The sequence below is a fragment of the Martes martes genome, assembly GCF_963455335.1.
Source record: "Martes martes genome assembly, chromosome: 2".
NCBI classification, from domain to species: domain Eukaryota; kingdom Metazoa; phylum Chordata; class Mammalia; order Carnivora; family Mustelidae; genus Martes; species Martes martes.
Genome location: NC_137889.1, coordinates 181,087,074 through 181,102,885, shown reverse-complemented (window position 1 = coordinate 181,102,885; position 15,812 = coordinate 181,087,074). Strand labels below are relative to the sequence as shown.

Genomic DNA, 15,812 nt, shown 5'->3' with positions numbered 1-15,812 from the left:
CTGCGCATGCATTTTTTTTTTTTTAACACCACAGACCAGAATCAGTCATGAGAGTAGTTTCTAGATACCCTAAAAGAAACGATGTTTGAGGCAAAGGACTTGGGTCATTCTGATAACTTGGCAATTAGCAGCCAAGAGAATTCCAGAACTAAATTCTTATTTTGACCTTGTCATTGACCTCTGTATGACCCTGTGTACATCAGACTGTCATCATTAACATCTTAGCCCTCAAAAGATGTGCTTCTGGGGTGCCTGGGTGGCTCAGTGGGTTAAAGCCTTTGCCTTCGGCTCAGGTCATGATCCCAGGGTCCTGGGATCGAGCCCCACATTGGGCTCTCTGCTCGGTGGGGAGCCTGCTTCCCCCTGCCCCCACCCGCCTCTCTGACTACTTGTGATATGTCTGTCAAATAAATAAATAAAATTAAAAAAAAAAAAAAAAAGATGTGCTTCTGGGAGCAGAAGGATGAGTATGAAGCTACAGGCACGAGGGAAAGTAGCCCAGATTTCTGTCTCTGATCTTTTCCTACCCTGATCAAATCCTAAGGTCCAATTCACGACTTTTCCTCAAAGCCTCCTGAGTTTCCTTTTCCCTTGGCCGGTCTCTGGCTGCTCTTCACTCACTGAGGTAGCTGCTGCCTGTCCAGCAGGTGATATTCTTGAATTCTTTTAAGAATGTGCCAGGTGCTATGCTGGAAACTAATGTTTCAACAGGTGACCAAATCAGTGTGCCACAGGTTTGCATGCTCCAAGCTCATTTTCTAGAAACTCTCTGCTTACAGTGCACCATTAGCTTGTTCTGGGGTTCTGTTTTCCCCAAGTTTTGGCTCAGTGAGAGGTATTTTTCTCAATTTCTCTTGCTTGCTGGAAGAGAGAGGTAGGGCAAGCACTTTGTCTCTGAACCTCATTGTGTGGTATGTTGCCAGGTCAACAAATGACTGCTGACTTTGGTATTTTTCTAGTCTATCACCCGGTGATGGTTCTGATGCCTCCTGTGGTCCATATGGCTGTGTAGGGTCTATGAGCCATGCATGATCCCAGAGCTAGGCTGTGCTGATGTAAGGTGTCCCTAAGTGAGATCCTGGGAGCCTCCCTGTCATCTTTTAATTAGGCATTAATAATGAAGACTGACATCTATGGAGCTCTTGGCTTCACAGAGCTTATCCCCTATGAATGTATGACATGGCAAGATGGGAACCCCATCACTGAGGTCTTGGGTACATCCGGTCCATTAGCAAAGAGACTCCTCTGTATTGGGTCCAATCCTACACACACATACCCTGCTCAACTTTATTAGAGGGAGTCCAGAGTTTATCAAGCTTTTGAGATGACTTGAAAACACATGAAATATTAAAGAAAGTAGAAATAGCTGACCTGGAAAGGAGAAGAGCTAATGGAGAACAGTGAGCCTTATCTTCAAATAAGATTGTCGCATGGAAATTGATTTGGGGCTTCCCAAGAGGGTATTACTGGAGCCAATGGGCAAGCAAGAAAACGGCACATTTAGCTCAGCCTAAGGACAAACTTTCTAATTAGTGCAAAGAATGGCCCACGATGCCTTGGGACACAGTGAGTTCACGGTCATTGAAGGCACGGAAGCATGAGCCGTATGACAACATGGCAAGGATTTTGCAGGGAAACTGAAGCCTGGGTTACAGAGAGAATGTTGGATTAGATGATATCTGACATCTCTTCCATTATATGTGGCTTTTTAATGATGTGGAACCAGTGGTCCCCAATTTCCCAGGGCAGTGTGAGCTCAAGATAGATGAACTGACAAAGATACTTGAGCGGTTGGTGAAAGAGAAGCTAAGATGAGGCAACCCCGAACAGCATAGAAAAAAAGATCCCTACAACTATGCATTGAAAATCAAAGCTAGACTGTCTGATTCTGGGATCCTGGGCAAATAAATGAGTAGGGAATGTAGATGCAGAGTGAATTATTTTTAAAGAAATGCTCACTAAAACCTTTGTTGGTGGAATGCTAAGGAAAGACAAGCTGATGTTATTGTAAATGCAACGGTAGCTCTCAGATGTCTTTGTAATGAGGCCTCCCAGTCAAACGTGGGTCGCCTGTGGACCCATACTGGTGTTAGAAGGGTTGTGTGTTTATGGTCTCCCTGCTCTGAGCAATAGTCTGGATGCCTACCAGCTTGGAATTTCCCTGCTTCAGGTTTAGAATGTTAAAAACTGTTTTATTTAAGCACATACATATATATGTTTTTAAAGCAGCAAATGCTATAATGCTTGTGGTTTGACTCAGTCCTTCTTCACAGTGGAGAGGTGGAGCCCTGGGCTCGGTGGGAAGGTCACACCTTCAAGTACAGATGCACTGTCAACTTTTGGTCTGCCCTAGTTCGCCATCGCATGGCCCCACGCAGTGCTAGGATAGTAGAAAGAGGCCTTCTGTTCCAGTGTATAGCTCTGCAAAATGCCTCTCCTGCCTTATGTGGTGGCATCTTTGTTTTCCTTTTCTCTGCTCTGAGGTTTCTGATCTGTGTGGTATCCTGACCTGTTATCAGCCACAGTGGCTTTTGTAGGGAAAAGAGCCATTCCCAGGCTGAACGTGACCACTTCGGGACGCTTGCCTTGCAAGGCATCAGCGTAGCACTTTCAGACTCCTCCTTCCAGTTACGAGAGGTGGGATTTTGTTCTTTTTAAATGGGCTACATCTAGATGAGGCCTCTGCTTAGTCCCATCATAAAATATTATTGGCTGTCTTGAGTCACTTCTCAAAAGAACAGAGAAAAATAGTCCTGAAACCATCCCCCCAAAAGACAAGCCTTATCATGATCAATGCTACTCAGTTTTCACCCTTTGGTTTTGTCTGAATAATTAGATTTTTCCTATTTCCTTGGCTGGAAGAACTTGGTTCCACCCTGGAGAGCCTTACCATGCATAGCGTGTATCTCTTCCATGGCACCTGCTCCCAATGGTCCCTGAAGTAGGACAAACAGAGGACAGGAGCTGTGTCCGTAGGGCTCCTCGTGAAGTGCCTGGCCCAGAGCAGCCCATGTCAGCTGTGGGGACAGAACCACTCCCAGTAAGCTAAGGTCCCCAGGGGAGAACACGAAGGCCAGCAGAAGTGCTTCCCTTAACCTATAGAAAGGTGGGAGGGAATTTAACGCTTGGCCTCTTGGAAGAGGAAGGCGAAGCAGGTGCAGCAGTCAGCCTGTGAATCTGGTAACTACCACGTCCAGAGTTTGCCTCGAAAATTGAAGATGTTTAAGGGAGAGAGAAGAGAGGAAAATTTACCCAAAAAAGATTGTCCTCTAGCCCTCGTCTGCTACTCAAGATAGCCACAGTTGTTTAACACTCCTTTGGCCCAAATCCAGTTTTCCAAGAGACAAAAGGGAGAGGCTGCCCTAACCCTGTCTTGTAGCAGGCTCTTCCTCCGAGTGTGGTGTTGAAGCTCACGGCTCCGTTGCGCCCATCGTTCTGGCACATACGATGGGGTACACCATAGAAAAGTTTGTCTCCCTCTCACCCCCCTTCTCACACCAGATTCACAGCCAAGGAAGGACAGGCTTGCTGATGCGAAGGGCTGTTGCCCAACACTGAATCGAGCTGCTCCCAAGGGCTAAAGCCAGTACAAACACATTAGCCTGTTTTCCATCTGACAACTTCAAACACCAGGAAAGAAAGTGAATCCCAGAGTCTCCCTGGAGCAGTTCCCTCAGAGTAAGGTGGCTGGTTACGAGCCGCAGACCCAGCCTTGAGGAGAACTCATTTCCAAGGAAACTGATTGAGGGTTATTTACTGGAGCATTGATCCTGCCAACAACTTACTACCAAAGTCGGCATCTGAAAATCCAGTGAGAAATTTGTTTGAAAATGTAAATTAAACAGCTCTCACAAGCTGCTCTGTGGCAGTCTGAATTTTGTCTGGCAAGCTGATTCGATGTGTAAGTCTCAGATTTTCCTCAGTTCTTATGAGGGGCCTATATCACAGGACGGCCCCTGAGCCAAGTGAATGGGGTGCCGTACTCCGGCCAGAGACAAACCCCCCGCTGAGATCCTTCAAAACATCGGAGTTTCCCTATAGATAAGGAGCACATTTGGGCTCAGCAGTTGGGAGTTTTGACTGGAGGGTTTGCACTTATCTCTTAGTCATTTTTGCTTCAAGAAAGTTCCTAGCGATAACCTCATTAGGAAAAGTGAGGCTTACAGTATAAAGAAAAAAACATTATTACGAAATACTGCTCTAAGAATTGAGTTTCGTTGGCTCATAGCATAGTTCTTCGCGTCCATTTGCTTCATTATTGTTTCCTGAGCCTGTCATTTTTGTTCTTTGCAAGCTCTGTGGGTGATAAGAGGCACTAAGGAATTCAAGATAGGCAAACAGCCAAGGAAAGGTATGTACATGACGATCAGGTAGACCAACAAGAGGGCTGACTGGGCTTTACGTGAAGGAACATGAGTGAAGGCCTAGAACTTGCTTTCTGGGCCCTACTCAGTAGGATTTTTGTGATTACAGACTGACAGAGACGAGTCCACTCCACTAGCCCACCGCCCACCAACAGACACTCTGAATGCTCCGTAGAGGTTGTTTTTAAAGTGTCATCTGATTTATGACTACCCAGTTCATGAACCCTAAGTCTCAAGAAAGCTCTGAAAAGAAATGTTTGCTGATATTAGTGGCAAATCCGTGAAGGTTTGGGCTGGTTATTGTTGGACAGCCGTGGGGATCTGATTTTACTGGTGCGGCTCTGATTGCTTAAGATTTTAAAAACAAGGTCATCCTTCATAACCTGATTTTTCCGTGGTCTGATAGCCAGACCTGTAAAGGAAGAAAGGCAGGCAGGCCAATGACCATGTCTGCTGCTGTCTTGAGTGGTCAGGGGATGCGACGAAGAGAGGAACCCTAGAAACTTACTCCTCTTTCTCCACCTTGTCCTCAAATCGAGTCTTTCTTGGGGACCTTTCTAATCAACTCTGGGCCATCGGGGAGCTTGGTTGATGTACATTTCACAGGGCTGAGGTCTCCTCTGTCTGCTTCAGTAGTCAGCAGTTCTGGAAAAATGAGAAATGCTCTTGAACAGACATGACATTCGTCTGTGGCGGAAAGCCAATTTGTAAATTTATGGCGTGGAGTGGACCTCCCCAGTAAGCAATATATTTGCTGTTTGGAATGTTCTGTGCAAGCATCAATGTATATAGCAGAAAGGAAGAGAAGTCAGAATTGGTGATGGTCACCAAAAAAATAAAGGTTCAAGGCAAAGGCCTTGAATCAGGCTGTATTGGACCCTCTGACATCATCCCTGTATCTCTCTAGCGTTCATCCTTCTCCATGCCTACGTGTCTAGCACTGTAGATGCAGGATTTCTCTTCCGGTGGTGGTAGAGCGGCTGCCACAACTCTGGTCCTTTTTCTATACTATTTGCCTTTGGTCTGGGTTTTAGACGTTACACTGTATACTCTGTACCATCTGAAAAGCCCTGCAGACGTGGCTTGCACACCATGAGCCATGCCTTAAAAATAACAATGTTTGATGAGGTCTGTTGCCTAAGTCAGACCTTTCCTAGTTTTTCCCCTTGAAATGGATTTCACTCCCTGATGTAAAGACGCAGGAAATAATTCTCATGTTCTTGCCAAATTACGAAACGGGGACTGCTGTGAGAAATACTAGACACCATTTTTTTCCCGTAAAAGTGGACTCCAGCTCGCATCTTGGTAAGTCCCTGGTGCCGGACGTGTCGGCTGGAAGCTCTGAGAGTGGCTAATGTCTGTGTCTCCTCTCCCAGGCCAGTGAAAGGCGTGTCCACCTTGTCGTGTCCCGCCAGGTTCGGCCGCAGAGTCCTGACATCATTCAGGATGCTGGCTGGAACAGCAACGGCAGCCGGTCCCCAGGACCAGGGGACAGGAGCAGCATTCCCAAGGTGAGCCCCAGCTGGGGTGTGTCTCTTCCTCCTGCAGGAAGCGATTTCTCGGGAAGGCTGCACACTTTACCATTTCTAAGTGTAACCTCTGGACTTCGTCACTTGAACACTGTTTGACTTGTCCTGTAAAACAGAAAGCCTGGAGTCCCATCCTCGGGACCTGGTGAGATAACAGGTGTCTCCCATCCAGGCAAGAGGGAAGAAGGCGCAGGAGAGTTTTGAGACCTGATCTTGCAGACTTCACAGGGAGACATAGTTTCAAGTCAAAGCCAAATAGATGTCATGTTTTTCCAACAGTCATTTTACTTAAGGACTGTTTCATTCATTTTGAAATGAAGTGGGATTTGCTTGGCTTTTGACTTTTGAAGTTCCCAGTCTGCCTGGAGATTAAAGTATTTTATTAAAAATCAAATTATTTATTATAATTACATATATTTCATAAAATTAAATTATTTTAATTAAAAATTAAATTAATTCCTCTGCTAACTTTAGTATGTTTGTTTTTGCAGAAGAACCCAGGAAGATAATATAAACACTTCAAGTTCATGTAACATTAGGGAGTGGTGGGGAATGGGGCAAATCAGAAAACCGATACCCTACCTTACAGCATTTAAATTCAGAAATAACATCAAATAATGTGGATTAAGCAGAATGCACCTATAGATTGAATGCATCTTCAGGCCGGCAATTTGCAGCCTCTCTTTCAATGAGGTGATTTAGCCCAGTTTGTACTTCTTTGTCTTCTATTAGAGGCAATGCCATAATCTCTCCATTGGATGGCTATGGAAAGCAATACAGACCTTGCTTAGTCCAAAATCAGAGTCCCAAAGCCTTGGTTGGCATCCTATTGTGATGGCAATGAGTTTCTAGCCAGTTCTCCTAAGATCTGATTCCATTAAATCACTTATAACTTAAAAAAAAAACAAAAAACCTATAGGTAGCCCATTCATCTTGCAAGAGGGATTAAGGAATGCCTGTCGTAGCAATCAGAACACATCAGGCTGAGTTTCAGTTTGGAATAATTCCCAAGTTTGGGTTTTTGAGTAATGGATGCAGAAACAAGACTCAAAATCTTGATTTTGAAACATGCCGTTAATGACACAGCCTACAAGGCCACACCCCCACCCCTTTCCCCAGCCCACTAGCCAGCCATGTCCCATAAATCCATAAATTTCAGGCTTATTTACAGTAAGCAATCTAGACAGACCAGGCAACTCCTGCTAAAATATTTTATGGATAAGGACTCCCGGCTGTCTTTGACTAGTAAATACCATTAGTGTGTTTAAATTAAACTAATGGTATTTATTAATGGAAAACTAGTTTATTAGCTTAATCTAATTAATATAATTAACTAATTATAGTTGGATTAACTAGACCATATTGTATTCTAGCTCATTAAACCACTAAGCATGAGGCTTCCATCAGCACTGTGGGTCTACAATCCCTTCCATCTAACCACCATGGATCATGGAAAACAGCCGGAATGAGCTGTTCAAAAAAAAAATTTTTTTTTTGACAGACAGAGATCACAAGTAGGCAGAGAGGTAGGTAGAGAGAGAGGAGGAAGCAGGGCTCCCTGATAAGCAGACAGCCCGATGCGGGGCTCGATAGCAGGACCCTGAGATCATGACCTGAGCCGAAGGTAGAGGCTTTACCCACTGAGCCACCCAGGCGCCCCGAGCTGTTCAAATTTTTGCTGCAGTCTCTGTCATGTATCTAATTCCTGGAAAACATACAGAACAAACTGGCCTGGTGGGAAATTGTAATATTTTCTTCTTAACTTATGGTTCTGTCTGCCTTCTGAGATGCCCTCAAACACACACACACACACATACACACACACACACACACACACAGGGCCTATTTAAAATAAAAAGAAGACATGTGGCTCTTTGATGATCTAGGTTTTTATGATCCTACTAAGCTTTGTTTTATCCAGGAAACAACATGTCTTTTTGAAAGTAGGACTAGCTTAAATGAGTCAGAGAAATACCAAAGAAGGCAAACCAAGACTTGTGAGACAGAAAAGTTTGTAGCCAGCTGAAAAGTTAAAGACAAACAGGCATCAAATGTAGGTGTGTGGCTACCTCTGTGGGTGAGGAAAGGGAAAGTCACCAGAGAGCAATCCCAGGGAGACCTCAACTAGAATGGAAACTGTATTTCTGATGCTGGGTTATAAGGTACAAGGGTAGGTCACTATGTTCATCTTTATACTTTTTTAAAAAAATGAATCTAAAAGGTTTTATTTTAAAAATCCCAATATTCTATGAAGCATGTATTTTTATAGCTAAGTGATAAGAAGACTGGTGTCCATGATGTTTTTGAATCAATTTGAATGAGTTCATACTAAATTGTGTTTTTGGGGTTTTTTTTTTTGTTTTTTTTTTTAAGATTTTTTATTTATTTATTTGACAGACAGAGATCACAAGTAGGCAGAGAGGCAGGCAGAGAGAGAGAGGAGGAAGCAGGCTCCTGGCTGAGCAGAGAGCCTGATGTGGGGCTCGATCCCAGGACCCTGGGATCATGACCTAAGCCGAAGGCAGAGGCTTTAACCTACTGAGCCACCCAGGCGCCCCCTAAATTGTGTTTTTGAATGTTAGGGAACATCCTGAGATCTCCGAAGGAGGGAAGGGGGCTTGGGAGAAAACCCAGATGGAAAAGAAGATCTCTTTCATATTTAACTCTCTCTCCGACCGGAGTCAGGCCACTCTGCCTGGGAAGGGTCCATTGCTAACATGGGTCTCTCTGGTGGGGAAGGCAGACAGCTGTCAGAAACACAAGACAAAGGACGTGTTTCCTGTTTGGGGAGCCCAGTCTTTTGTGTGGATCCCTCAGGTGCTTGAAACCTCTCCTTGCTCAGCACAGCAAGGCTGCTGGGTAAGCCCTGAACAAGTGTGCAAGAAGCCTCCACTCTCCAGGAACTCGCATCTACACGCAGAACTAACCAATCTGTGCAGCCAGAAGCACGTAGGTTTCAGCCTCCGAGTCTTATTTGTCATGTATTTTATTTGGCAGAATTGGGTTTGAATTGAATTCTGTAGTCAATGAGATAAACTGTTCCTGGAAAATTGAGGAACCGGTCCTTTCTTGTGTTTTTCTGACAGTTGTCTGAAAATTGACAGGTTAATTTTTATCACGTGTTAAAACATGACCTCCCAAAGCAGAGTAGTGTGGTAGGAGATTACAGATTTAGCCAGATATCTGGGGTTTCAGTTGCCAATCCCACCTCCCGCCCACCCCCCAGCCAGCTGGGGTTCATTGATCACTTTCATTTTAATGTTGAGTCTCAGTTTTTCTGTCTGGACACATTTAAGTAGATGATGAATATTTCTTTCCCTTTCCTCAAGGAATATGTGGCCAAATTGTGCATTATTCAAGGAATATTTACTCACAACAAAATAATTAGAGACCCACTTATTTTTATTAACTGGTGTAGTGGGTGAGAAGCCATTTCTGGACTATTTCATAAGATACGTGATTTTGCTACTTTCAGATGAATTTACTGACACATTTTTTTAAAACAGATTTTTGGGGGGTTTTTGGTCTTTTTTTTTTTAAGATTTTATTTATTTATTTGACAGAGATCACAAATAGGCAGAGAGGGAGGCAGAGAGAGAGAGGGGAAAGCAGGCTCCCTACTAAGCAGAGAGCCTAACGTGGGGCTCTATCCCAGGGCCCTGAGATCATGACCCGAGCCGAAGGCAGAGGCTTAACCCACTGAGCCACCCAGGTGCCCCACTGACACATTTTTTTTTAAACAAAGTATTCTCAGATCAGAGGTGTTTCTTTGGTCACAGGAGTGTCCTACGTGGGCATTCTTCCCCACTTCGTAAATGAAGCTGGGGGAGCATTGAGTGATGATGGTATTATACGATCTCAAATGATATTACTGTTAGAGATCCAAATAACAATAACGTGTGTTTAAACTTACTGCCTAGAAAGTCAGTTGAATTATTAGAATCTTCCTCTGGACAAATATTGTAAATATTAATAAAACCCAATTGGCAGATGTGGGAAATCAGCATGTTCATGATGTATTGGTGAGATTATACATGATCAAACTATTTCATATGTATCGAAATGCAAAATGCCCAGGCCCTTTGATTTAGCAGTTGTACTTTTAGGACATTAGCCCAAAGAAATATTTACACAAGTGCACGAGATATGTGTCTAAGGATGTTCACAGTGACACTGTTTAATTTTGCAGGAGACTTATAAACAACCAAAATGGTCATCAGCGGGGGGATAGGACAGAGCCCCGTGAAGAAGTACTAGGCAGCTGCTCAAGAATGCAATAGACCGTGTGTGCGTGTGTGCGTGCATGCGTGTGCATGTGTGAGTGTGTGTACACATATATTTTTTAATGGGAAAAGTGTCCTTGTTTTCCAGAGGATTCCATACTGTGTTTTAGACATCACCTTGGGAGCTACCCCTACAATATCCCTGGCTTCCATGTAGAAATAATGGAGGAAAACAAAACCCTTCGTTGTGAAGATTAGGAGTAAAAGCTTTATGAACATCCCCAGGAACGAGCTGAAGGAACAGAGCAGCCAGTAGGAGTCCCTAGATTTAGAACTTAGCCCTGTGTTGGGGGCATTTCAGAACTGCCTGCATCTTCAAGTAGGGCTCTTCTAAGAGATGTCTGTGATTATAGGCAGAGACCTGCTGGATCTAACTGCTCTGTGGAAGAAAAAAATCACGTACTGAGAATGGACCTGGAGAGCACCTCCAGAACTCCTTTGGAGTGCTAGGACCACTGTGTTCATATTGTTACTTATTTGTCTTATTTTGGAACTTTGCCCTGAAGAAGATCCCATTTCCATTTATAACTCACTTCTGATAAAGAGTCTCTTACAGGTTCTGGGGTTTACAGAGACATACAATGGAGAACTTACAAGTACTGATTGTAACATATACCTTGGCCATAATTTGCAATTCCTGATTCAGTATTCCGTTACTACCAAAAACAATTTGTGGCAACTTGTAATTTAAGCATCCATTTATTTGACAAACATAGTTACCATCCTTAATGTGCTAAATGCTGTGTTCGGTGCTAGGGTTATAGTAGTAACAGGCTATTACTGGATACAATAAGGCCATTAAAACAGGCATGGGTCTTTGATACCATAGAAAATCATGAGATATAAATGCACAAAAAGCCTAGGTATATCTTCATAATGAATTATTATTAAAAATGTATTATTATGTATTATTAAAAAAGTATTTTAAAAGTATTAAAAATGGACTCTTGGGCATGCAGGCAATAGTTCTCTATGATGTTAACCATCAACTTTACAGAAGTTTAATTATCATGCTTGATCTGTCTGGTCCCCACCTCCATGCCCATAAAGGCACTTTCTTATTTCCAGAGTGTCTTCATGAAAATGCAAATATTAATACAACTTCTCCTCCCCCTTTTATTTTTTTTATTTTTATTTATTTATTCCTTTTTTTAAAGATTTTTTTTATTTGTTTGACAGAGAGAGAGAGAGATCACAAGTAGGCAGAAAGGCAGACAGGGAGAGAGGGGGAAGCGGCTCCCCGCTGAGCAGAGAGCCCGATGCGGGGCTCGAGCCCAGGACCCTGGGACCATGACCTGGGCTGAAGGCAGAGGCTTAATCCACTGAGCCACCCAGGCGCCCCTATCTCCTCCCCCTTTTAAAACAAAACGTAGTATACTTACACTTTGTTTTGTACCCTGATTTTGATTTAATTTTCTTTCTTTAGATACAACTGTAAGCTGTGTTTTGAGCTATAGAATTTTCTGAGGTCTGATCAAGTGTTACAAATATTTATTTGCAGTGCATGTTCCCACTTATGCCCCGAGGTCACTGCACAAGCAGGGAGAATACATTTTTAAAAAATTATATGTTGATCTGTATTCAATGATAAACAGTGCCCTCGACTGTCTTATTCCTTCAAGATAATACTGTGTGTAGCTTTGAATGTTTTTAGTTTAAAGCTGTTGAACCAAAGTCAGAGTTCTCTTACTTGCTTTTCAAAAGTTGGTCCTCAGTGTATGCTATACAATGTGTATACTATATTTTTATGTAATAAAACCAAAGGGTAGAACTGCGTATCATTTAGAAATGCTGAAGTAAGAGCGAAGATGCTAATTGGAGGGAACGCGGTTAGTAGAGTGTTTTTTAGAGTGGAACATCTACAAAATCCATTCTTTTTCTTTAAGGAGTTCTATCATTGACTCCCCACCTAAATTAAACCGAGACTATTTAATTAAAATATGGTTACTTTTTTTTTAACTTAGAAAAAAAAATCCTGATACTCATGAATGACAAGACTTTTGTGATACTACTATCAGGAATAAACGAGTCACCTGAAAAATTTTGGGTACAGTTCACTTAGCGTGTTTACTATTTCTCCAGTGATCTCCAGCCTGTTCCTCTTCCATTTTTTCCATTCCCGTTTGAAATGTAAACTTTCTCTGAATCGGCCTATAGAATTTGGGATAATGCCGTTCTGCTGAGGGTGGGAGGCAAAGCGAGGGTTCTCTCTGCAAGGACTATTGTCATGTATTTACCCGACTTGGGTAGTTTTTATATGTAGGAAACGCAAACCCTCTTGTGAGTCTCTGTGCTGTTTGTTTTTCTGTCTGTGCCTTTAGCCCCTCCATCCTGTGGTCACTTGCCACGAGAAGGTGGTAAGTGTCCGAAAAGACCCCAGTGAATCTCTCGGCATGACCGTGGCAGGCGGGGCGTCACACAGGGAGTGGGATTTGCCTATCTACGTCATCAGTGTTGAGCCCGGGGGAGTCATAAGCAGAGATGGAAGAATAAAAACAGGTAAACGGACACTTCAGGTACTGGGGCAGCGGGGGGTTAAAATGAGTTAGCAGCTTGCTGGGTTAGGTCACTGCTTCCAGAATTGATGAGAGGCTGAGAGGCTGAGCTGCCCAGGACCTCTGTTCCCCACTGACCATGATTGGTTTGGGTATAGCCGCTGGACTGGGTTTCACCCCTTAGTTTCTGTGGGTGGGTGTGGGCTGCTTGGCTTGCTAATAAGGCGAGTACCTGCAAATATGCCAAGTAATGGGGAACTTCTACAGTTCAACTAAATAGCATAATTTGGTTCCATTCTTTCTAAGTGGTTCTTGGCGGGATTGGTCCTGTGAGGAACCTATTCATGAATTGTTCCAGTGTATGGGTTGGATGGGAGAAATGCTTTCATAGAGTTTGAGTCAATGACTGTTCAGTGAAAGTACCATGCTAGGTCCTTTTCCACTGGTAAGAAGTTTCCATTAATCTTATGTGTCCCAGGCTACTCTGAATGAAGGACGGGGATGTCACATATGTGTCCTTAATGATACTGTCACTTTCCACGAAGGGTTAGTTCAGATGGTTGAGCAGCTCTGGCATGTAAGGGCTCAGATACAAGAGAGGAATGTGAAGTTTCCAAAGTACAGTTGCTCGGCGTGAGGAGCCACGGGAGGGAGGGGTGGCGTGGGGAGGGATTTCTTTGGCCAACCTAACAGTGCATCTTCTGGGGTCAGGCAGGACTCCAAGCTTTTCCCGTATGTCTCTTCCTATCTTTTTACTCTTGCTATGGCTATTCTGTGTGAAAAAGAGGATATTCAATGGAGGCAGAAGATCAGGAGAGAGACAAGAGAATAGAAATTGGAGGTAGGAGAGGTATGTGTTTGGGACTGTCTTGTTCTTCCTTTTCACCCCAGCACCTAGGTGGGGAATGATGAGGGTCACCAAGAAGTGACTTGTATGCGAGGGAATGCAAGCAGAGGATTGGGTAGTAGGGTGTATGGAGATGGCCTGGCACAAAGTACGTGCTTCCCAATGGTAGGAGTACCATCTTTGCAGTGAACCACAATGTTAACTCCTTTTTCCCTCTTCAAGGGTGTAGTTCCAGCTCATTTTTCTTAACTGCTACAGACTCCTCTGCCAGCCGCTTTCAGGGGTAGTCTCTTATTCGCTCATGCAATCCCGATCTCTTGGGTAACTACCATATGCCAGGATCCATGCAGGCACTGGGAGCTTTTGCCAAATGCCCTCACTTTGTGCTGAAAACAAGAAACAAGACATGAAGAAATAGGTTTTCTTTGATTAAATAGTAAAAAAGGCTAATTTATCTTCCTTCTTTCCTTTTTTTTTTTTTTTTTTTCCTAAAGGCAAGAGCCAAACACTAATGGGTATGCTTTAGAAACCTCCAAACATAACTTACCTTGAAACATGCACCTGCTAACCATTTGCTAGTCAAGAACTTGGCCTCATGTCAGTGCGGGAGGCTAATGACAAGCCCCCTTGCCCTGCTCACTTCCCCACATCCCACTCCGTCTCTGCCCCCTGGCACTCATACAGAAGTTCCTGTTTGCACTCTCACTAAAGACAACTTCTGCTTATTTGGCTGCTAGGTGACATTTTGTTAAATGTGAACGGGATCGAACTAACAGAAGTCAGCCGGAGCGAGGCGGTTGCATTACTGAAAAGCACATCCTCCTTGGTGGTTCTTAAAGCTTTGGAAGTCAAAGAACGTGAGCCCCAGGAAGCCTGCAGCAGCCCAGCAGCTCTGGACTCCAACCACAACATGGCGCCCGCCAGAGACTGGTCCCCCTCCTGGGTCATGTGGCTGGAATTACCACGGTGAGTCCCAACGCGACCTGCTTGGAGACGTGTGGGAGGAAAGAATAACATTTCTTAGAGCGCTCTTTTATTCTCTTGGGCTGATTCCTGGCATTAGCATCTTCATGAACCTCAGGTTGGATTGTAAGACTATTTGAAATAATTGTCTTCTCTTCTGTAACTGAAAATTCATGCAGAAAGCCCAGGGCAGAGTGAAAGCCTGGACTTGGAAGCTTTGTGATACACTCAGGTTGAGGACCTTGGAGCTGGCCTGTATGGTTGTGGCATGCAGCAGAGAGAGCTCGGTGGGCAGGGAGAGAAAGCTAGAATCCAGCCTTCTGGAACCCACCGTGGAACCAGGGGAAGGATTACCTTTCCCTAATTTGCTAGTGGCGAGCCTCAGAACTTGCATGGAGGTAACCCTTCATTGGTTGGTAAAACCAACCCTTCATTGGTTTTACCTCTTAAGCATTTGTGGGACCCTGACTGAACAAATTGCAGAAGCACAATTTGTACCCAGATGTTTGAGCATGATTGAAGGTGTCTCAGACTCTCTCTCCCTAGTTCCTACTCTTGTAAAGTTCTTTTTTTTTTTTTAAGATATTTATTTATTTATGTGATAGGCAGAGATCACAAGTAGGCAGAGAGGCAGGCAGAGAGAGAGGGGGAAGCAGGCTCCCTGCTGAGCAGAGAGCCCGACGTGGGGCCTGATCCCAGGACCCTAGGATCATGACCTGAGCCGAAGGCAGAGGCTTTAACCCACTGAGCCACCCAGGCGCCCCTCTTGTAAAGTTCTTCTATAAAACTTGAGGAAGCAGCTGGGTTGTCATTTTAGTGAGATGTTAACTAGAGCTTTATGGTGAAAGCATTAAATTGTATCAGACATTTCAGGAAAATGTTTAAGGGAAGCCTTACTAAATGGCTAAAGACAGAAGTTAAATATTCAAAGGACAGATAAGTTGGGGTTTGCACACCTGCATCAGAGCATAAATTCTTGGCCTTCAAAGGATTGCCTTACAAATTCCAAAAGCATGATTTAAATGTTAAGTATTAGAGTCACTGAAGATGAAGCACCGTAGGATTAAATGAATGAAAGTAGGATGTTTGGTTTTAGTACATTTTTCCTGAGGGTGGAGATAGGATGATCTCTCGTATTTCTTTTTTTTTTTTTAATTTTAAAGGAGGTTTGAAAAAACATCCCTGTCTCAAATACACTGACCTAGATTCCTTTTTGAGCCTTTCCTAGTTGATAAATTATTTTTTAAAATAAGTATATTTTTAAACAGTTGAAAATTGAGCACTGGGGCTGTTTGAAAACCTTCAAGCTTTTTAGAACAGAGTCTGAGAGG

The 15,812-nt window shown here is 43.7% G+C and overlaps 1 protein-coding gene across 1 annotated transcript in view; it reads left to right on the top strand.

The window, feature by feature from the left end:
- The window catches only part of LNX1 (ligand of numb-protein X 1), a 119,777-nt gene that overhangs the window by 96,908 nt on the left and 7,057 nt on the right, over positions 1–15,812 (top strand). The window contains exons 7-9 of the mRNA XM_080796680.1: positions 5,741–5,875; positions 12,498–12,675; positions 14,256–14,484. Of these exons, the coding sequence (XP_080652806.1) occupies positions 5,741–5,875; positions 12,498–12,675; positions 14,256–14,484 (542 nt within the window). The remainder of the gene's footprint in view (positions 1–5,740; positions 5,876–12,497; positions 12,676–14,255; positions 14,485–15,812) is intronic.